The 20,082-nt window shown below is 46.7% G+C and overlaps 1 protein-coding gene across 4 annotated transcripts in view; it reads right to left on the bottom strand.

The window, feature by feature from the left end:
* The window catches only part of SIL1 (SIL1 nucleotide exchange factor), a 90,036-nt gene that overhangs the window by 27,349 nt on the left and 42,605 nt on the right, over positions 1 to 20,082 (bottom strand). For all 4 annotated transcript variants that reach the window (XM_085236867.1, XM_085236869.1, XM_085236868.1 and 1 more), the window contains 4 exons: positions 12,959 to 13,079; positions 11,264 to 11,360; positions 8,880 to 9,071; positions 4,298 to 4,419 (listed from right to left, as the gene is read on the bottom strand). In XM_085236867.1, coding sequence (XP_085092993.1) covers positions 4,298 to 4,419; positions 8,880 to 9,071; positions 11,264 to 11,360; positions 12,959 to 13,079 — 532 coding nt within the window. The remainder of the gene's footprint in view (positions 1 to 4,297; positions 4,420 to 8,879; positions 9,072 to 11,263; positions 11,361 to 12,958; positions 13,080 to 20,082) is intronic.

Below are 20,082 nucleotides of genomic sequence, written 5' to 3'. Positions count from 1 at the left end.
GAGGGGGAACAGTGGCTGCTGGGATATTTGTGATGCACACGGTTGTACTTTAAGGGATTAATAATCTCAAACTAAATGGGTAAGAGAAGCAGTGGGCTGACATGAGGCATCCCTAGGAACCTTAGGGGCTGTTACAAGACAATGCTCAGTCTACCAGCTGTGATGAGTTTGCTCCCAAGACTTCACCAAGCCGAAGCCAGGAACAGCAAGATCCTGGCAGCTCTGGGCTTACTGAAAGGTCTCCCAGCCTAAGAAGCTGAGATCGGACTGCCAGCATCCTGCCAGGACTGCCCAGCAAACACAGGCTCAGAGGACTGCTTTGACACCCTGTCTGTAGCCATGCAGCTTTAGCAGTCCTGGCTCCCACGTGGTTCATTCTTCACTTTCTGCCCTCACTGCCTCTCCCCACGAAATACCAACTGCTTCTCTTTGCCTCACAGGTTGCATGGCTTAGCTTCTCTCCATCCTCACCTCTAATTCACCCCTAAGCATATGGGGAGCATTTGGGATAAAGCTTCAAGAATGCATCTGACATAAATTATTGTTCCCCTTTTAAACGGATTACAAAAATCCTTTTATTACAAAATATTAAAATGTTCAAATTATTGGTGTGGAAAAACGTTTCCTGGTGGTAAAGTTTTTAAAAATTGAGGTTTTAATCACAAACATAATCCTTCCTGGCTAACATTTCCAGCCTTGTGAAACATCTAGATACAAATTGCAGAGGCTTGGCTGCGCTGGGAACAAAGGAAGATGCTGCCTGTAAATAGCTTAGAGGACATCAGAAGACACTTCTCTCATCAGCAATCTTTTTAGCTTAATATAGCTCCTCTTTGCATAAAACATTGACATTTTTGCAATGTTTGGACCCAGTGGTGCAAATGCTGACTGCCACCCGAAGATGCTGAGCGTACCTTCAGAAATATGCAAGAACGTTTTACAGACAGTAGTTTCACTTGCCTCCAAAATGCCGTATCTTAATATTTCATACTTTATATATATTTAAATGTTAGTACCACTGGATAAACGCTAACGTGCTTTTATGCTAATGCAATCACTGAAAATCCAGATAATGTTGTGTATTGGCATATTCTGTTAGTGAATTATGGATACCTAAATGTACAATCCCACATGCCTCGCAATTATTTTTGTTAGCGCATTTAACTTTTATTTGCAATCAGAGCACTTGAGGATTGTTCAAATGAAGTTTACTTTTGTAAACTGCTGAATGGAAAAACATTTTGTTAAAGGTTTAAGAACAGTGAGACTGTGATGAGGTTGCAGAGTTGCAATAAGGGCAGCGCTCAGAGAGCTCTGCCAGATGGAACCATGTTTGATTTGGTCACAAACGCGGCGATTAAACCCCAAGTGTCAGAAATGAAGGACGTATAAGAGAAAAACGAGATGAAACTTTGATTTCTTTCATATCAGATCACCCTCTTCCAAGAGGGAGGCTCACAAACAGAGGCAGATGGATACCTGGAAGACAGCACGCGCTCCAGCAACATCCAGGCAAGCAGACTGTGAGTCCTTGCTCTGGGAGCCAGACTCCTCTGTGCCAAGGTTGCTTTTCAAGCAAGGAGCAGAAATCTTGAATTGCCCCTGCTGTGCCCTCTGCTTCCTCCTTCCTTTGCTGATTCAGTGTCTTGCACGGGTACACGGCCCAGGGCTCCAGTTGCTGATACCTGAAAACCATTTTCTTCCAACTGGGTTTTCAGCTCTGAGCCAGAACTCAGCTGGACTGCAGGCAGGCAGCTCTGGTGACAGCCTGAGGCAGCACTGCCACCCATCCTACAGCAGCAATCCACAGTGAAACCACGACCAAAGCACGGGGAGAAATCTCCAACTCCTGCTCACCCTGCAGAAGGTCACTCAGCAGTGAGAAAGTTCCAAGTCTGGAGACAGAAATCAGGGTTTTGGTTTTAGACTGTGAGCTTGGGAAATCACTGGACTCCGTATGAGAGCACAGCTGCTGTCCGTGGAGCAGAGCAAGACCAGGGTGATGCACCTGGCTGCTCCATCCCTCACCAGCTTCACACCCGTACCTACCTGAACAAAGAGACAAAAAATGCCTGAAGAAAACCCGAATATTCTTTTTTTTTTTACAACTTCTGGCTCTGACTCAGACTGGTCTGAGACTGCTCAGAGCCCTGTGTTTTTTTCAGGCATAACACAACTTTGCCTATTCACAATCGCACAGGTAAAGCTCCCTCCTCCAGGTTCAGCTACAGAAGGAGCTCCAGCTATCCCAGGCTGGCTGAGGAGCTGCCTACAATCACAATCCGATTTTTGGGTAAAGGTTTGCTTAGCTTGAAATCCCTGTCCTGAGCCAAGCTAGCTGCTCTGGAAGGTGACCAAGCAGCCGCCAGGTGCTTGTGAGCAGCAGACTGCTGCCTCTTCGGTGCCCAGACATCCAGCACAGGACTTGGTAACAGAACCTGAGCACAGCTCACAGCCCCACAGCCCAGCATGCTGCACCTCCAGGCACTTCAAGAAAATTCCTACAGCCTGACTGAGGCCATTAGGAACAACTCTGAGAGAAAGAAATAAATAACAACCCCTTCGAAGAACAAAACACAACCAAAAATGCTTGGCATTAAGTACTTGAAATGCCCCTGGCAGCTAAAACAGAGCACAGAGTAACCTGAGAAAATGTATGAACAAACAAATTAAGCAGCTAGCACAAAGCAGATGAGTTGGCATGTAGGTGTCTACTGAGAAAGCTTAAGCACAGCACAGTAAGGAGAAAAAAGCAAACTCAAAACCCAGGCATAATATTTCTTCACATTTTGGAACTGAGCTCTCAGACAATGCTTCATCTGAACCACTAAAAATTACCATCTGTCAGAATATCCTTTAAAGAAAAAAGGCTTAAAAGTTTCCAAAGTTATATTTTCACATTGTCACATTACAAAAGCACACTTTCTGTCCAAAGAAAGGCATTTCCAATTGAGGAACACTAAGCAAAGCATTACTTTCATCAGCCACTGCTACATGCTCATATCATCAGACAATTAATTTCTCGAGTCCTGATAATGTCACATTAGCTAAGTCAGGACTTAATAGTCCCTTTTTATTTTGTAGGTTTTCTTTAAATGTTTCCAGAGCCCCTGCATGACTTTCTCTTTATGAAACATAATTAAACATCCACATGCCATTAAAGATCCTAAGGAAAAGATTATAACGTTGTTTCAAATATTAATGCATGCTGGCATAGGAAGAGCAGGTCTGCATTTCTGAAGTGAAGGAATGAATCTTATTGTGATCAGCGAGTCAAAGCTCTGCTTCGAACCACGAGCTGGATCACTGTAAATCTGGTGTAAATCAGGGCACCTGCTGCTGTCACTGAAGCCACATTACTTTACACATGCTGTAGACCAATTACATTGTATATAAGATTGCAAAAGAAATGTGGATCTGTAGACTATATATTAGAGTAAGCGATAAATAATTTATAATAGTGGAGAAAGTGATCGTATTTCCAGGCATAAAAATAGGCAGATACAATAGCCCTGACTTTCAATCTTCACTCTGAGCTTCTGACCTTGAAGTTTAGGTCCATCCAATGCATTTCTGAAGTCTCAGATGAATGCACAACACATACGTGCACAGGACAAAGCCCAGAGAGCCATCAAACAAAGTGCCAACACAACTCCTTCTGCCCACGTGGCATGCCTGAGTGACACAGATTCCCAGCTGGCACCAGGCAGCCTGGGCAGCTCCTTTGGGCAGTAGCCATCCTGTAGTGAATCACAAGCATCCTCCAGATCAATCTGTAACCCTGTGCCTAATTGAAACCCCTTAGGTTACGCCTGTAGGTCAGAGGCATGCGTACCCTGGGCTAAAAACCTTCAGAGACCATGAGAATTGCTATGTTTCTGAAATCAGCATCTCACTGTCCTTAAGCAGCCTAGGAGCAAGGAATAGGAGGGAGAAAGGAGTTCTCTGAGCAATCATAACTGCATCATCCTTGAAATCTTCCCTCTCAAAAGGCTGCTAAGGGGAAAGGAGGAGAGGCAGTACTATTCCCCTTGGATTGTGCAAAAATGAGGAGCTCAGTAAAAAAAAGAGATCCGTTTCCATGCTGAATTACTTCTGGCTAAGTCTAATGAGCAGGGTGAGGATGCACTGAAGAGAAGCCTGGGGAAAGCGAAGGGCTGCAAGGAAAGGGCTGGGCAGGGGAAGAGGAAAGTTGGGCGTCGCAGGAGGAAAAAAGTTGCCAGCTCTGACTATGGAAAATAAACCAGAAGGCCGAGGACAAGCACCTGGCACACCTGGTCGGGGGGGCAGAGCTCACCTGGAGAGTGCAGCTCCCAGCACAAAGGCAGCGTGCTCCTTCAGGACGGCCTCTGTGCTGTTCAGGCCCTCGATCACCAGCCGCAGTCCGCCCATGGACAGGAAATCCTTCGCGTTGTCCACCTGGGAGAGAGCAGATCCCTGTCAAAGGAACGGCCACAGGCCTCGAGACCCAATTCAGCAGTTCTTCAGGAGCTCCTTGCTTCAGAAAGAGCATCATCTCCCCGTCCCTCCCCATCTCCTCAGCTCTGAGCTTTAAAAGCAATTCTAAATTAACAGAGCAATCGTGGCGGGTGTTTCATACAATGCTGCCGGTGAGCAATGGACGTCATGTGTCTGTGACAGGTGGCTATTATCCGATGCAGAAGGCATTTCTGACACTTGGATTAGCTATCCAAACTTCCCTCAGCACGTGCTTTGGGAGCGCGGGAAACCTGGCCACGTCAGAAGAAAAAATTCCCCGCTCGCTCCCCTGAGCGGCCATTACTGGAACCCAGGGAATCATCTGTTTTGCAAACGCAATTAATTAATTAATGCTCTAATTGTAGCACCAGGAGTTACAAATGTCTAAGAGCCTAGCAGCAGCTGCATGGCTGTTCCAGGCGTTTCTCGTGACCGCGATCAAAACTTCCATGCAGACGTGAACAGCAAGCAGGCAGTCCCTGTTTGGGAGCGCCAGCAAGGAGCTTTTCCCTGGGGCAGCCCATACAATGATTTTTCTAAATCCGACAATATTGGACTAAGTGCCACGAGGGAAAAGTTTAAACGTTAGTGGGAATTCCTCCAGGAAATTCATCAGTCTCTGACTTGAAGGAGACGTGGGGCAAACCAGACAAAAATCACAGCGGACATCTGTTCTTGGGGAGAAAATTAAAAAAGGGCTCCGGGTGGTTTGCAAACAAAAGTCAGAGAAACAGAGCCAAGAGCTTCCAGTACAAAATTCAGTCCAAAGTCAAATCGATGCATTTTGGTTTTAAAGGCTTTTTTTGCAGCTTAAAAGGAAATGTCTGACAAATTTGCCGAATCGCTTGTGCAAAAAACTTCTTTTGTGAAAGACACAAAGACCACAGCGTCACGTTGGTGGATGCAAACAGAACATAAAAATTAGAATAACTGCACCAAATGACCTTCTCATCTCAGTGAGAGCGCTGAGCTGACGGAACAGGACAGAACAAACACTGCGCACCGCTTCCATGTTCCCTCTTAGCTGACAGTTCCTTCGTGCTTTGCTTTATTTTTATCTTGACCATGTGCCTTCACCAAAATTGGCCATACGTCAGACGCTTCAGGTACCCAAAAGGATGAATAAACCATTTAGCTTTACGTCCTACAAGCCTCTGCAGGCACAAACTGGGGAGCTATAGCTCGTCCGTTCTCCCCACTTGGACAATAGCTGCCAATTGCTGTCCAGCTGCAAAGCTGCCAACAGAAAGCCCATCTCTGTGGGTTTGCTGCAGCTCATTCAGGACTTGCAGCAGCTGTTTGATCCTTTCAGATCTGACTTTTAACTGGCCCTACAGGCTGGATCTGCCAGTCCTCTTACTTTTCTGCAGGACCATCTTTGTCTACAAAGAAACCTATACAGCAACCTAAATTCACTCACTGGCGGGGGCTTTGATGGCTCCAACTGTAAGAACTTGGAGGCCGTTTTAAGGCCAGAATTGGACACTGCCTTCTGCTCAGGAGGAACAGACTCGCTAGGCAACAACGGGCCAGAAAGTTTGCATCCAGCAGCAGCTGGGATAAATCCAACTATTGTGGTAACCTCACTGAGAGCAGAGTCCTGCGGGGCAGCTCTCCTGCCAGCCACAGAGCTCTGCCACAGCGTACTAATTGTGCTGCAAAGCTTATTTTGAAGATGCATTCCTTTCTCAGCACCATCCTTTTTTTCTCTGGAGTATCTCGTGAGAGCTCCTTCCTCACCACTGAGAAAAGGAACGCCAAAAACCACAACAGAAGTCCCAAACCCCACAGCTCGGAGGCGCTGACCTCTCTGGGGAGCGGAGGCTGCTGAGAGGCACTTTGCCTGCACCTCGCTTCAGTCCACCGAAAACAGCACGAAGAAAGGCAAAGATCAAGAGAGCTCTTGACTAAAGTACACAGGCAAGGATGGAGAGGAGAGGGATGGGAGAAAAACAAATATGACAGCAGTTACTCAGGGAACGCCTTCAAATTGGAAGAGAAAGAAACTGGGGAGAGGAGATGAGAGAAAAAACGTTGGAGAATAAGAGCGAGGAAAAGCTATATGTCAACCATCTGCAATGGAGAGGAAATTAGCAACGAGAAATGGTGTAGCATGTCAGAGGAGGGGAAAGAGAAAGATAAGGAGAGTAAATAATTGAGAGAAAGCCTGCAAAGCATGGAGCCGGGCTTGGCTCCACACACTGCTGTGCAAGCACCGTGAACTCTGTTTATAAATGAGTTATGCTCTGGCCTCTTCACATTTGCATTTGGTTTTTATGCATCACAGATAACCTAGCAAGCCAATCCTTCCTCCAAGATGGGCTCCCAAACATGCCAACTTGAATCCTGACTGATGAGAAGCAAAGCACAGCTGGCAACCCAAACCTCAGCAAGTACGGAGCCCTTGGGCCGGCACTCGGGACAAGGAACTCAGCCCCTGCCTGCAGTTCTCCTCATGGTGAGTCGGGCCCAGGACGCCCAGGACCACGCTGTGGAGCAGGATGTGATCCTTAGCTCGCAGTGCTGCCCAACAGGCGCTCTGGGAGATGAGCAGTCAGCATAGCAGCAGCAGGTCGCCCCGGTCTCTGCGCAGTGCCCCAGGCTGGCTGCCCCAGGCCTCCAGCAGCACAGCTCTGCAGAGGGCTCCCGGCCGTGGGTCAGCACGCTGGAATGCGGCGCAGGCAGATCTGGCTGCTGTTCAGTAATTACATTAAGCCAGTGCTGCTCAAGTCAGTACCAAGCGGAGATAATGTCCTGGATGCATTCGAGTCGCTGGAAGAAGAAAGGGAAGGAAAAGCCACGCTGGCTTACGGACAAGTCATATTTCTTATCAGCTTCCTGCCTGATGAGAAGGTGCTGCCCAGCCATCTGCCCCAGCAGCGCAGGCACAGAGCGGCGTTGTGGTCGATGCACAAAGGAGCCCTCTGTGCTCCGTGCCAGCTTCCCTGCCATTTCCCCTGTCTGACCCATTTGATGCTGGATGCGGTTCCCTTTGATGCTCTGGTCAGCCCCTGGCCTGGCAGCGGAGATCATTTCCCTGCCGCTCTTGATGGTCTGAAATCATTCACTCCAAGCAGGCAGGATTTTCTGCTGGAATAATCCAGAACACGATGCTGAAAAGCAAAGCATCCCAGTGTGTTTGGGGACTGCTTCTTAGCATGCTGGCCTGATGCTCTGGCACCCTTAACCACAAGAATTAGCCCGAGTATAAATAAATACAAAGCTCTGAGGGCGCCCATTGTTCACACTTTTTCTCTGAGTCAGACAGATGCCGTCAGTGAAACAAAGGCACTGAGAACAAGCAGCAAGGAAGCCTCTGCGTGTGCATGACAGAGATTTAATGTAGAAATACAAGACAAAGAGCCCTGGAAATAACACTTCTATTAGATGGAGCATGGGACTCCATCCTCAGCAGCTCATTCCTTCAGTTAACTTTAAAAAAAAAAGTGCTTATTTTTAAATAAATGCCATTGCAGTTTAAGGTGTTGCACTGCTACCTCTCAAGAGTTTGTATTCACCCTCAGAAATGATGAAGTCACTGAGAGCGACTGCTCTCCCAGTCTGCTCCAGTTCTCCCAGTTGTCAGGCAGGGAGAAGCCCACCCTCCCCACAAGGCTGTGCACAGCCTCAATGCTTGGACACGCAGCGGCCAACCACAAAGGAGGAGTGTGATATGCCCACAGCCTGCAGCAAACCAAAGCTGAAAACGTGTGAGCTTAAAGCACACAAAGAGAGATCTGAGGGGGAAAAAGAAAATGTGAGCGCAAATTGAAGAAGACAGATTTCAGGAGATATTCAGCCTCACACACAGTTAATTAGCATGGCTCAGCTGATGCTCAGCAACTGGCCGTTTGCCTGAGCCTTCAGTCATTTTTGCCACCAGCCCAGCTCTGAGAGAGGCTCTGCAGGCCATTCCTTACTCATGCCAAGACAAAACACAGGCTTTGGGTGTCTCTCATCTTCCTTCATTTTCTATCAGCTGGTGTAAGGGCACCTACCTGCAGCCACAGCCACATCCCATGGTAGGAGCGAGAAAATACTACTGCTTTCTTCTAGCAGCCACCACTATACCCACCCACAAAATTGCAGATAAACCCATTTTCACAACATTAACACATATATAAAGAAAGAAAAAGAGGACAGGAAAAAAAGCTCGAGAACAGAGAACAAATCAAGCAACACTAACCCCTAGGAAACTGCTTGCTATTGTTACGAGTGCTGATTTATTCAAACTCGGATAAAAAATAAGCCTGCAGTAGCCCTCCACTATCTGTTATTGTCCCAGGATTATGCTAATTAAGGAATTTATATTACCTGATACTGATAAGAAAAATAAAACCGCATTTATGATACCTTAGTCCCTGGATTTTACATGGTAGATACAAATGTGTTTTTGTTACCTGGTGAACATAATATTCAAGATCATAAAGCGCTGCTACTTTTTCATCCAGCGTGGAAGCAGAGCTGTTAAACTTGCTGATCAGTTTATCCATGATTTCATAATCCGTCTCCATCTTCACGTTCAGCTTTTCAAACTCTTCCTTCAGTTGCTCTATGGGACGGAACTTCTTCCTTACTTCTTCCTCGTGGGCCTTGAAAGCAGGAGAAAACCAAAGAAGGCAGATGATAAAGTTTAGCAAGCAAACCCAACCCAGATGTCCAGGGGGAACCCCGCTGACTTGGATTACCACAGTGTGGTAGGGGAGGGTACCCTGGGAGAGGGAATGCCTGCAGAGCGGATCTGGGCAGCTGGTTCTGCAGCCTGATGTGCTGCCCTGCCTCACTGCAGGTCCCACCACACACAGGTCTCTGTCTGTGGACAGCACAGGGCAGCCTGGAACCCAGAGGCTCACACAGCAACACTGCACCACGCAGCACTTATCCAACCTAGTGCAGCCCAAGCAGAGCAGACTGTTATCTGTAAAATGCCAGCACACATTCCCCAAGCAGCTTAGCCTGCACCTGTACACCTTTTCTACACCTTGTGAACCTTTCAAAACATCACTGAACACAGAGCCAACAAGCACTGCTGGTCTTCATTCGCCTGTATGGGGATGTTCTCAAGACCTGACTGCCCACAGCCCTGGGCAGGCTCCCCTGACGTCGCAGCTGGCCATGCTGAGCAGTACATTGCACAAAGGGAAGGCAGCTGAAGCAGTGTGCCACGGGGCTCGTTCTAGGACAGTTACCATTTTGCATCATTGCTTGTACAAACAGCACCCAGAGGGCTTTGAGGAACCAAGAGCAATGGAAGGGTGTGTGGTAGGGAAGGAGAAGGCTCGAACAGAGATCTGAGCCCAGAGAGCTGCAGCACTGGTGACAGTGGGACAGGAGGGGCAAAGCTGCTGCTGCACACAAGGACACAGAAAGCAGAGGGGACATTGAAGGTGGGCTGCCCAGGAGCTAGAGAAAGCAAGAAAGCAAGAAACAGAGATAGAGGTAAAAGCAATCTAACGATGTACAATCTGCACTAATGATTGCCAGCCTAATCACTGTAGGAACTGCACAGACACAGAGAATGCTACCCCAACTCCAAGCACACAAAAGAAATTGCTTTTGCCATAGCATATACAGGAGCATGCTTGGTGTAACTCAATTTACTTTGACACAGTTACTTCAAGGATGAATTTGCTCCCTGCAGGAGAGATTTTCAATGGAGTACTTTAGGTCCATTAGATATAGCTGGTTTTAGCCCAGTTGCTGGGACAATAGCTATTCTAACAGGTTTTTCTAAAATATGGCTTATTTTCACATAATAGAGTGTCACTAATTTTTGCATTTAAATGACACTCATTTCAAGAAGTCCTGCTATCAGTAATGCTGGCTGCTGCATAAATAATTTTACAGTAAACAAAACACTGCCCTGATGGCAGATGGAGGAGAAAACATTTTCTGGACTCAAAGACTATTGCCTTGATTCCCACCTCGATTTTCCTTCAACTTCAAGGCAGCAGGAGGAGCTAAGGCTTAAGGAAATACTTGTAAGCAGAAAAGGAAAAAAAGGCTTTGATTAATGTGATGGATCATATATAATCCACCCATGTCATGCCAGTGGCTGCTCCTGTCCTAGGAACAGCTCCAAGCAGGACACACATTCAGTTCGACTTCAGATTGTCTCCTCTCTGTAACCAAACAGGAAGTTTACAGCTTCTGTAAGCAAACTTCAGCCTGTGGTTCAGCACAGCCATCTGGCTTATGCCACCCATGCATGAGATTGAAATCTTAAGCCCTAAGATCCCTTCCAGATCCAAGCGTTCAGAGGATGCTACATCCAGTGGTTGGTCACCACCACTGAATTCAAAACAGAAGGGACTGAGCTGTACTTTCTGTACTTCCTCATTCTGATAACAAACAATATGTAACTTCCTTTACAAACATCACCACACTGAGATTCATTCCACTTTGGGGGTTTGCAGACATCTTTGTGAACTAAGTGCTGTTGAACAAATGAATCAAAACAATGGATAAAAATACAATGCAAACAATGGCAAGGAAATGAGTACATGGGTTCACGTAAGTGTTTGCAAGTAATGTTTCTGTATTATTAATTCAGGTCTAATCACAATAGTACCCAAACAGAAAACTCTCAGGGCTCAGTCATCTTACTGACTGCATCTGCTCTGGGTTCCCAACAAAGATCTCACAATTTCACATCAGCAGTGGCACACCAAGAATGACAGCAAGAAATGTGGTGGCTGATTTTAACCATCATATTTCCAAGAGATGCTCCATAGGGCATTTGCATCAGCATACTGTGCTTTGCTTTAGAAACAACTGTCCTTACCATTCTTTCTGCCTTCTCACTTTCCTTCATTTTAGCCAACGCCTTTTTGAGCTCTTGGGATGTGAATGAATTTGTGTCAATATCCATCGTGTTCAGCCTTGCAGAAGAAACAACAACAAAAAAAAGCATTATACAAGTGAATAATTTTAACTGTAGTATCTTCACCATAATATATCAGCAGAGGAAAATACCAGGGGAAAAAGAGCTAGGAGCACTAGATTACATGTATCTCACTTAAAACTGGAAAAACGCCACACTCGACAAAAGATTAGTCCCAGTGCTGTATTCTGTGTGTGGTTTGCTGACACCTCACCCTGACAATCACAAAAGGCTTTAGAATCTGTGTGCTGACCTAAAAATCTCAAGTCCTAACACAGTAAATACTGCTAATTAATATATGCTTCTGCTTTCATGTAGGAATACAGAAAAACAGAAAATGTTTCAGAATTAAAAAAAAGATAAAAAAGGACCCCTGTGTCACCAGAAGATCACTAAGAACTTGGAAGCTTTAACATGGAGATCTACAGTCGAAGTTATGTTCTTCATCACACAACGTTCCATGAACGGTAAGTCCAATCAGAAGTTCCTCAGAAATGTTAAAAAACAAAGAAACAAAAACGACACTGCGTTACTCTTTACATGGACCTCATCGGTTCAGGGAACTTATCTGAGCCATAAACACCTGCACAGGAAAAAAGGAAAGTCAGTCGTTGAGGCATCAAGAAGCTTGTGAGCTTCTTTGTACTCCAAACTAGGGAAGTGCCATTTGCAATGGTGAATGCAATGGCAAACCCCTCTGCTTCAGGGAAGCAAGTTCCCCTTAGTAACTGAACCTGACTTTATTAAAGGAAAAGGGAAAAGTCAGCATGAGAGAAACTTTGGACATCAGTCTGGGCACAGGGAAAGCTGTGTGATCTAAGGAGCCCATCAGCAATAGCTCGTGTAAACAAACCATGCTGGGCTCAGGTCAACACAAATGAAGCCCTACAGCTGCTCTGATGCTTTAAGGTAAGACTTCAAAGGACTAAATGTAATCCAGAGATGCCACGCTGCAAATGTAGTGTTAGCATAGTAGAATGACCAAAGAAAAGACCTCTGAGATCATTCAGTCCAACCACATCACCAGTAGTTCCCACTGAACCCTCGTCCCTCAGAACAACACTGAAATGTTTCTTGAACACCTCCAGGGACAGAGACCCCACCACCTCCCCGGGCAGCCTGTGCCAGTGCATGGCCACTCTTTTGGAGAAGTATTTCCTAACGTCCAACCTGAACCTCCACTGGTGCGACATGAGGCCATTCCCTCTAGTCCTATTGCTGTTACAGGGGAGAAGAGGCTCACCACAGCTCACCACAACCTCCTTTCGGCAGCTGCAGAGAGCAGTAAACATCTCCCCTGAGCCTCCTCTTTTCCAGACTAACAATCCCAGCTCCCTCAGCCACTCCTCATCGTGGCAGAGAAAGCCACCAAGACGTGTCTGCATATCCACACTCAGCACTTCTACCCACCTTCCAAAGGAAACACAAAGGATGGGGGCCACTTTTCAGCACTGCTGAACCCTTAAACCAACAATTAGGTTTCCAGCAGAGACAGCAATTGAGTGTACCAGGGATCCTGGCTGCTAATAAAAGACATGAAACCACAGTTCATCTAGATCTGTGCAGCAAGAAGACAGGAGCTTTGTGTCACTGTACCTTTTTCTTCTTTTCTCTCCTCTTGTGTCACTTTTCCCACTTTCACTGTCTGGAAGCCTGGCTTCTCTCTCTCCTGTCTGCAGATTTAACCGAACGTGTGACCCTGCAGGAACAGCTTGACCTATAAACAAAAGTGAGGTTATTTTAGGCCACGTGCACTAATGCAAGTTTGTATACAAAGGGCTGAAGTCAAATGCTCCTGCTCCAAAGAGGCACACAGAAACTCCCATCCTGCACTGCAGAGACAGCAAGTTGCTCAGTGCTGAGCACTCAACCCTCCTGCAACAGCCTTGTGACTGCAGAAATGCCACACTGACCTTACATGCCAGTTCCTAAGCAAGCATTAAAAACCTACATCAGGAGTGAATTCTGAGACTGTTTGGAGAAAGGGGAATAGACTGCTGAATAAAACGCAGCTGCCAAAATGAAATCAAAGCACACATCTGAGTACAGCCTGGTGCACTGAATATCAAGTGTACCGATGTGAGGTTGTGCTGGTTTGGAAATATTGTATTAAAAGGAATAACTGATCACTGCTACCTGCCAACAAAAATACACGGAATACATTAAGCTTTGCTTTTAAATGCACAAAAGATGGGAAATTCAGAGTACTTTTCTTGGTCACGATTCAGCACAATCACGATGGCCAACTGTCGCACAGGGATGGAGAGAGAGCAATGTTTGGTTGCTTCCTCTTCATTTTGTTCCCTCTCCATTTAATGGAAGAAGTTTGCCTGCTTAAGAAAGCAGGATCACAGCTAAAGGAACATGGAGATCTCAGCTGCACATACCCAGAAGCACACAAACAGACATACAGCTGCTCACTGGCTTCTCTACATGGATTTCTTCCTTGTCTTTCCTTTGTTTCCTAAGATGATGTCTAGAATAAAACAACTCAGCATGTAGGAGACAGGTAGTGTCTCCTATCAAAGGGAAGTGAAGACAAGGATAATTATTTTGTACAATAAATGCATGTTCTCATACATAAAATCCTCTAATCTAGGGAATCAACAGATTGATCCTGCCTATTGAAGACCAAAGAGACATTTCACTGATCAAAGGATGCAGCGCTTCCCACTTAAGACTGCAACGTTTGTCACAATTCAGACAAAAACATTTCAAAGCCTAAAGCCATGCAGCAGGTACAAACACACACAAAACCCAGAGAAATCCAGTTTGGAGGATTTCTGAGTGCATTTCTGATTTCTCTTTCTGAGTGCATTCCTCTCTACCACATCCTTCGGACGTTGCCTTGGTTTGATACACAAAGGGATTGATGTGATTATCTGTGCTAACTGTGTGAGCCCAGGCCATTTGGCCTCCCCTGCACACAGCCCACAGGAGAGCCTTGCAGCCCAACCACTCACTGCTCCTTGACTTGTTATACAGGGGAGCCTCTGCCAAGAGAGGAGCACTTGTCCACTTCCCAGAGGTCAGCTGTGCAGAAATGTGCTGTGATAGCTGAGTGTTCCCCATGCAGCCGGGCTGTGATGGCTGGCAAGGAGCTTCTAAGGGCTGCTCCTCCTCTGCGTTTCAAGAGGCATCGAGGCAGGGGACTGCTGGCAAGAGAAAGATGTATTAAATGGCATTACGGTTGAATGTGCAGGATGCCTTCCTCCTCCAAGGACCCGACCACCACTTAGCCAGGGAGACAGCGAGGGAAAAGCCGAGTCTTTCCCACCAGCAGGTGAGGAGCTCTCCTCGCCAGGTCAAAAAGCACTCGGGCAGCCCAGGCTGCAACCACAGCACCTGCTCAAGTAGCCCTGATTTGTCAAATGCAGCCAGAAATAAATGTCCCTCTTACAACAGTACAGTCTATTCTGGCTTTCATGTTGCTGGTGCATCTGGCCACATTAGCTCGCGCTGTTGCCAGGGGAGAGGAACAAGGCTGACGGCCTTTACTTAAAGGAAACATAAAAAGGCAAAGCAATGGAGCAGCCTCCAGTAGGGCTGCCTGGCTCCCATGTGACCAGTCCTCCCAGTTTCTATTTTGAGCGAGCAGTAAATAAAAGAGAATCTGAACCCCAACGTGCACGAGCTCACAAACCCAGCACGACTGAATTAAGGACGATGCCATCAGAGAAGACACAAACCTCTCCACTTCTGCTTCTTCCCTCTGTCCTAAACGAGATTTGACTAAGGCTGTCCAAAGCCCAGAGCAGAAATCTCAGCTCTGATGTATTTAAACGGCGTTTATTGCTGCAGGAATTTCTTCTTGCCACTGTGCACAGCAGCACAGGTTCATGCAACAGCAGGACAAACATATTGCCTTATTAAATAAACCAAGAAAGACAACTCTGCTTTCAGTAAAAAGATCTGTGCAGTCACTTAAAATATTCCAGATGTTTGAGGCAGGGTGAGGGCTGCAGCCTTGTTTCGTTTGGGATATTTCTGAGGATTATTCACAAAGCATGTTTCAGGGTGGGCTGACTGCAACAATGTGATTAAAACTGCTGATGTAAATGAGCAAGCTGGAAACCCCGCACGTTAATCTCATTTCAGCGTCTAGCTCCTAGACATTTCCCTCAAAAATAGTTGATTCTCTTTGATTCCTATAATTTGATACCATTCAACAAGCAGCAGCACGCACCAGAGCCGTACGTATGTAAGCAATTACACAGCTTAACGTTCTGTTGATACAGAATCATATTCTTAATAGCTTTTTTTTTTTTCCTAGAGGAATTCATTTTTACTTATTGCTTGTATTAAGTTGCATTTGGGAACCAAAGCTCAATTAAAAATAGTAACAACAATTTTATATATAAGTGATTTTCTGCCCTTTTTTTCCTCCTTGATGCCTCTGAAAAAGAAAAGCTTACCCAACCAGGTGTGTGCCACACACTCACACACAGAACCACGCTGTTCCTCACCTTCCAGCCATCTCACATTCCTCCAGCTCTACCCCTTGTCCCATCCCATGCCTGCTTCCCCACGCAGGGAAGGAAGGCTTTCCAGGTAATCAACACCTCCACTTGGATTCACCCAACAGTGAGCAGCTGCTCACACTGCAAACACCCCGCTCTGGACGTGCAGAAAAGGCCAGAACTGCTGAGGGAGGAACCGAGCCAACTGTCCCCCCCACATCCCATCCGTGTCCTGCACACCTCACACAAAGCCCAGCTCATGGCTCGGGTCTGCTCCGCTTGTCCAAGGACCACCAATGCAGAGAAGCCCCTGCGGCCTTGTATCAATGAGTGCCAGGCAGGAGCTGGGTGCCAACATGCTGGGACCCCGAGCTCTTAGCGACCCACCAGCATTCGTCATACACGGATGTGCCCTGTCTGTCTTGAAAGTTGCTTAAAGTGACACCGAGGAAAGATTTAATTTATAGCCCTACTCTTTTAATCTTGGTCAGCCAGATTTTTTCAGACATCCGTTTATTTCTCCTTATAATATATTAGATGGAGTAACCACACTGGAGTCAGCTTCAAGACAGCAACTCACTCTCAGGGGTTCTGCTGACATTTATAAACTGATCTTATTTCTCTTGTGTGTTTTATGTTATCAGCTAAACCTGTCGGCTTAAATTATTGCCTTGTAACCAAATCACAGTTATCTATTATTCTGTTATGTGTATGTTTCTGAAGCTCTGTACCTATATCAAGTTCTGCAGGGGCTGAAAACAAGACTATAAGCAAATAAACAAATGGAAAACATAACACACTTCCATTGCATACGCTGCTAGGGGAGGAATGAGGCACGGTATATGCAGAGTAACTGAAAGCAGAGGGCTGCTGTGCAGGAGATCTGTCACATAACAAGACACAGGTAAGCTCATCACTCTGTTCCCAGACATGAAGGATGAAATGCCAACTGCATGTCCTCACTGGGCAAAAAAGGTGCAATCCTGCCCAGCACCTTTCCAGTGCACAGCTCCGTATAGGGCTGGCCATGGCTGGCCTCTGGTTTTGCACCTCTGCACAGGGACAAGGCAACAACAATAAGCAGGCATGACAAATAACAGGGGAAGTTCTGCAGCACATGTATACAAATAAACCCCACAGAGCAATCTGTAACCTGTCTCTGAGTTTCCCCACCTCCTCCAGAGCAGTGCTCCATGGACCTGCCCAGCAGCAGCAGCTCCGCTCCATTCCTGCAGCAGGCAGCTGCTATAGGATGGCTTCTGAAGGCAGGAGCAGGACACTCAGCATCCTAAGCAGCCCCTGGCCCTGCTCCTCCCTTCTGCCTGCTCTCTTCCCAAGTAAGTATCCTCATTTACCACTGGAAAAAAAAAAAAAAAAAAAGAGAGAGAGAAAGAGTGTATATGAAAACAAACCACCAAGTCAGTGACTGGCTCCGCAGTTCTTAAAAATCACCTCGGTGTCTCAGAGACTGCCACATAGCATCTACCTTTCTTTGCTCTTTGTTTCTTTCAGTGCAGAGAAGTGAGGGGATGGGACTTTCTGATATAGGCAACAAAAGAATCCACAAATCGATGCCTGAAAGTTCCCAGCAAAGCAAACCGACTCTGCTGCAATTTTGAAAATAATAAGGCTGCACAAGGCTGGCAGAGCATCCCTGAGAAGTTATCTGATAATCCTACATCCCCTCCTTTAAAAATAATGATTAAAAAGCACAAGGAGACAAATCCTCAGAAGCAGAACAGCTCTTCTCCACTGTGGTCCAGGAGCCACCAGCACTATGGCAGACATGGAGGAGATGCTGGGGAATTCTGGAGGCCTCTGAAGCTCTGAAGTGCTGGAAACAGCCAGCAGCAAGCAGCACCAGGATCAGCCCCTGGGCACTGACCAGCCCCACTGCAGCTCAGGGCAGAAACAACCACAGCCTCTTTGGTGCAGAGGAAAGGGGACAGAGCCCAGGCAGCAGTTGGGGTCAGCTCTCCCAGGCAATGCAATGACAACGTCCAGCACCTCCCAGCTGCGTGTCCCACTGCGTGTTCTGCCTGCTGAGCAGGTGGGGTTTCACACCAGCAGCCCTGTGAGCACGGTGCTGTCAGCCTGGGAAGCAGGCTGAGTGCTCTGCTCAAAGAAAAGCAGAGGAAGCCTTACTCTGGAGTGGTTTGGAGCACACTTCAGCTCCAGACTCACTGGTTAGCAGTGGTGAGCAGGGAGGCAGCCTGGGCTTTCTTAAGGCTGAGTCATAGCACTCCTTGGGCTGCTTGTTATTTCAAAACAGAACATTTTTACATACAAAAGGAAAAGAAGATGTGTAGCAGGCACAGGTCAAGAAGAGATGGATTACTGATGGGAAGAGAAAGCACAGAGCCTGAATCTCATTTTGCTATTTTCTGCCCTTCACTCTTTCTGCTTGCGGCCTTTTACATTAGTTTGCTGTCCAGCACTCACAGGTTCTCCCAGTTCAGTGCCACCTGAAAAGGAAATTAATACAATACAGGTCACCTCCTGGGGGGGGAGGGTTCAGCAACATCAGCCCCCAGCTCCCCAAAGCTCTCCACAGAAGCCATCCCAGGCATCTTCCACTGCCCCTCATTTGCAGCACAGGCAGTGAGGAAGCTCCTGCTCCAGCTCTCACGCTCACCTTTAAGCGTGAGCTTCTGTGATGTTGGACCAAACGCTCTATGCAGGTACCACAGCCACTGTGTGTGCATTTCTTATTTCCAGTAATTCTGCTCTTCTGGGAAGTGGCAGCCTCTTGAAGCCTTTGTGAAGCCCTGTCCTACTCACTGCCCATCCTTCCATGACTCTCAGCTCTGCGCAGTCAGTGACAGCAGGGGCTCTAGTACCTGCTGTAATTAAATAGAGAGAAAACTCCCTTTTATAATTACTGCACGCCTACAATGCTCACAACCTATTTCTTTAACAAGTGCTTGTGGCATCTGCAGGAGTCGCATCCCTTCCAGGGCTGCCTGGATGGCTGCTGGGCTGCCTCTGTCTGCAAACGTCAAGTCCTCACAGAGTCAAGCTGCTCTTATCACCATTATTTTGTATTATTACTGCACCTGGGAGACCTCAGTATGAACAAAGAACCTGCTGTGCAAAGTACCTACAAGGACATAGAGACATCACTTGCCGGGATTACAGAGGAAACCCCAAGAGAAAAGCTTTGTCCTTACGGCATGTGCGAGCAGCAAACACAAACCGTTTCTCACAACCATTGCTATGAGCTCACACTGCTGCAGAATAAGGTTACAAAACTCACAAGTCTCAGATATTCAGCCTCTTCTTACTAAAGATGAATAAAACTAACTTGCTAAATTCTTCCAAATTGGGCAAACGTAGGATCCATACAGTGTCCTGGGCATCGATACCCCACAGACTGCTGGAAGTGGGGCACTGCATCCCTTCACCAGCTCTCAGCACCAACTCATACCACATCTTCCAGGAATGGCTGAAACTGGTGAATTATCAAGAGGCTGAAGAAACAGTTAAAAAAGAATTAAAAAAAAAATACACCAAACCACCACCATCAACAACAACAGCAAAAAACCAACAAGGATGTTTCACATAAAAGACTTAGTTGGCTCATTTATCTGACAAATCCTTTCTATAATACTCCAAGCTACACTAATAAACACCCTGCTATTCATCCTGTCAAAATGGTGATGTCTAAATACAAAATCTTCTCCAGCACTGATTTTGTTCCACTCCGAGCAGGGACAGAGCCATCTGAATCTGTTCCCAGATCAATTCCCAGCGCTGTTGCTGGCAGCAAAGCCACCCCCAGGAAACCCCCAGAACTCCACTGACACATCCCAAAGCTCCACCATCCCTGCTCCTGCCCAGGCATCCTTTTGTGTCCCAAAGGCAAAACCTTGCTCTCTGCTCAACCTGAGTCACACTCCTCAGGGTACAGAAAAAAAAGCCTTTTTCTATTGCAGTTTCTCATTTAGTGAGTCAGAATTCACTTACTGGTGCTTACTGGGATACTGCCTTCCTATGGCTGATGCCACAGAGTGCACTGCACGGATTTGGAGTGCTCAGGGCTCCATAAAGCCAAGGTTACGGGGGGATAAGTGCCCACAGCAAACCCTGGGAGAATCTTTCTCGCATCATATGATTTTAATGTCAACAGCTTGCTTGCTGCAGTAATGATGATGTCTTTAAACACCATCCGTCAGGCCTACCGCTCAAACGCACGTTTATTTGGAAAAGGCTGCAAAGCTCCTCCTTTGTTTCGGTGCAGAGGGGTCTTCTCTGTAATTT

Source organism: Meleagris gallopavo, chromosome 15, assembly GCF_905368555.1.
Source record: "Meleagris gallopavo chromosome 15, MGAL_WU_HG_1.1, whole genome shotgun sequence".
Lineage (NCBI taxonomy): Eukaryota > Metazoa > Chordata > Aves > Galliformes > Phasianidae > Meleagris > Meleagris gallopavo.
The sequence above is the reverse complement of the archived record's forward strand: the minus strand, read 5'-3'. Positions and strand labels throughout refer to the sequence as shown.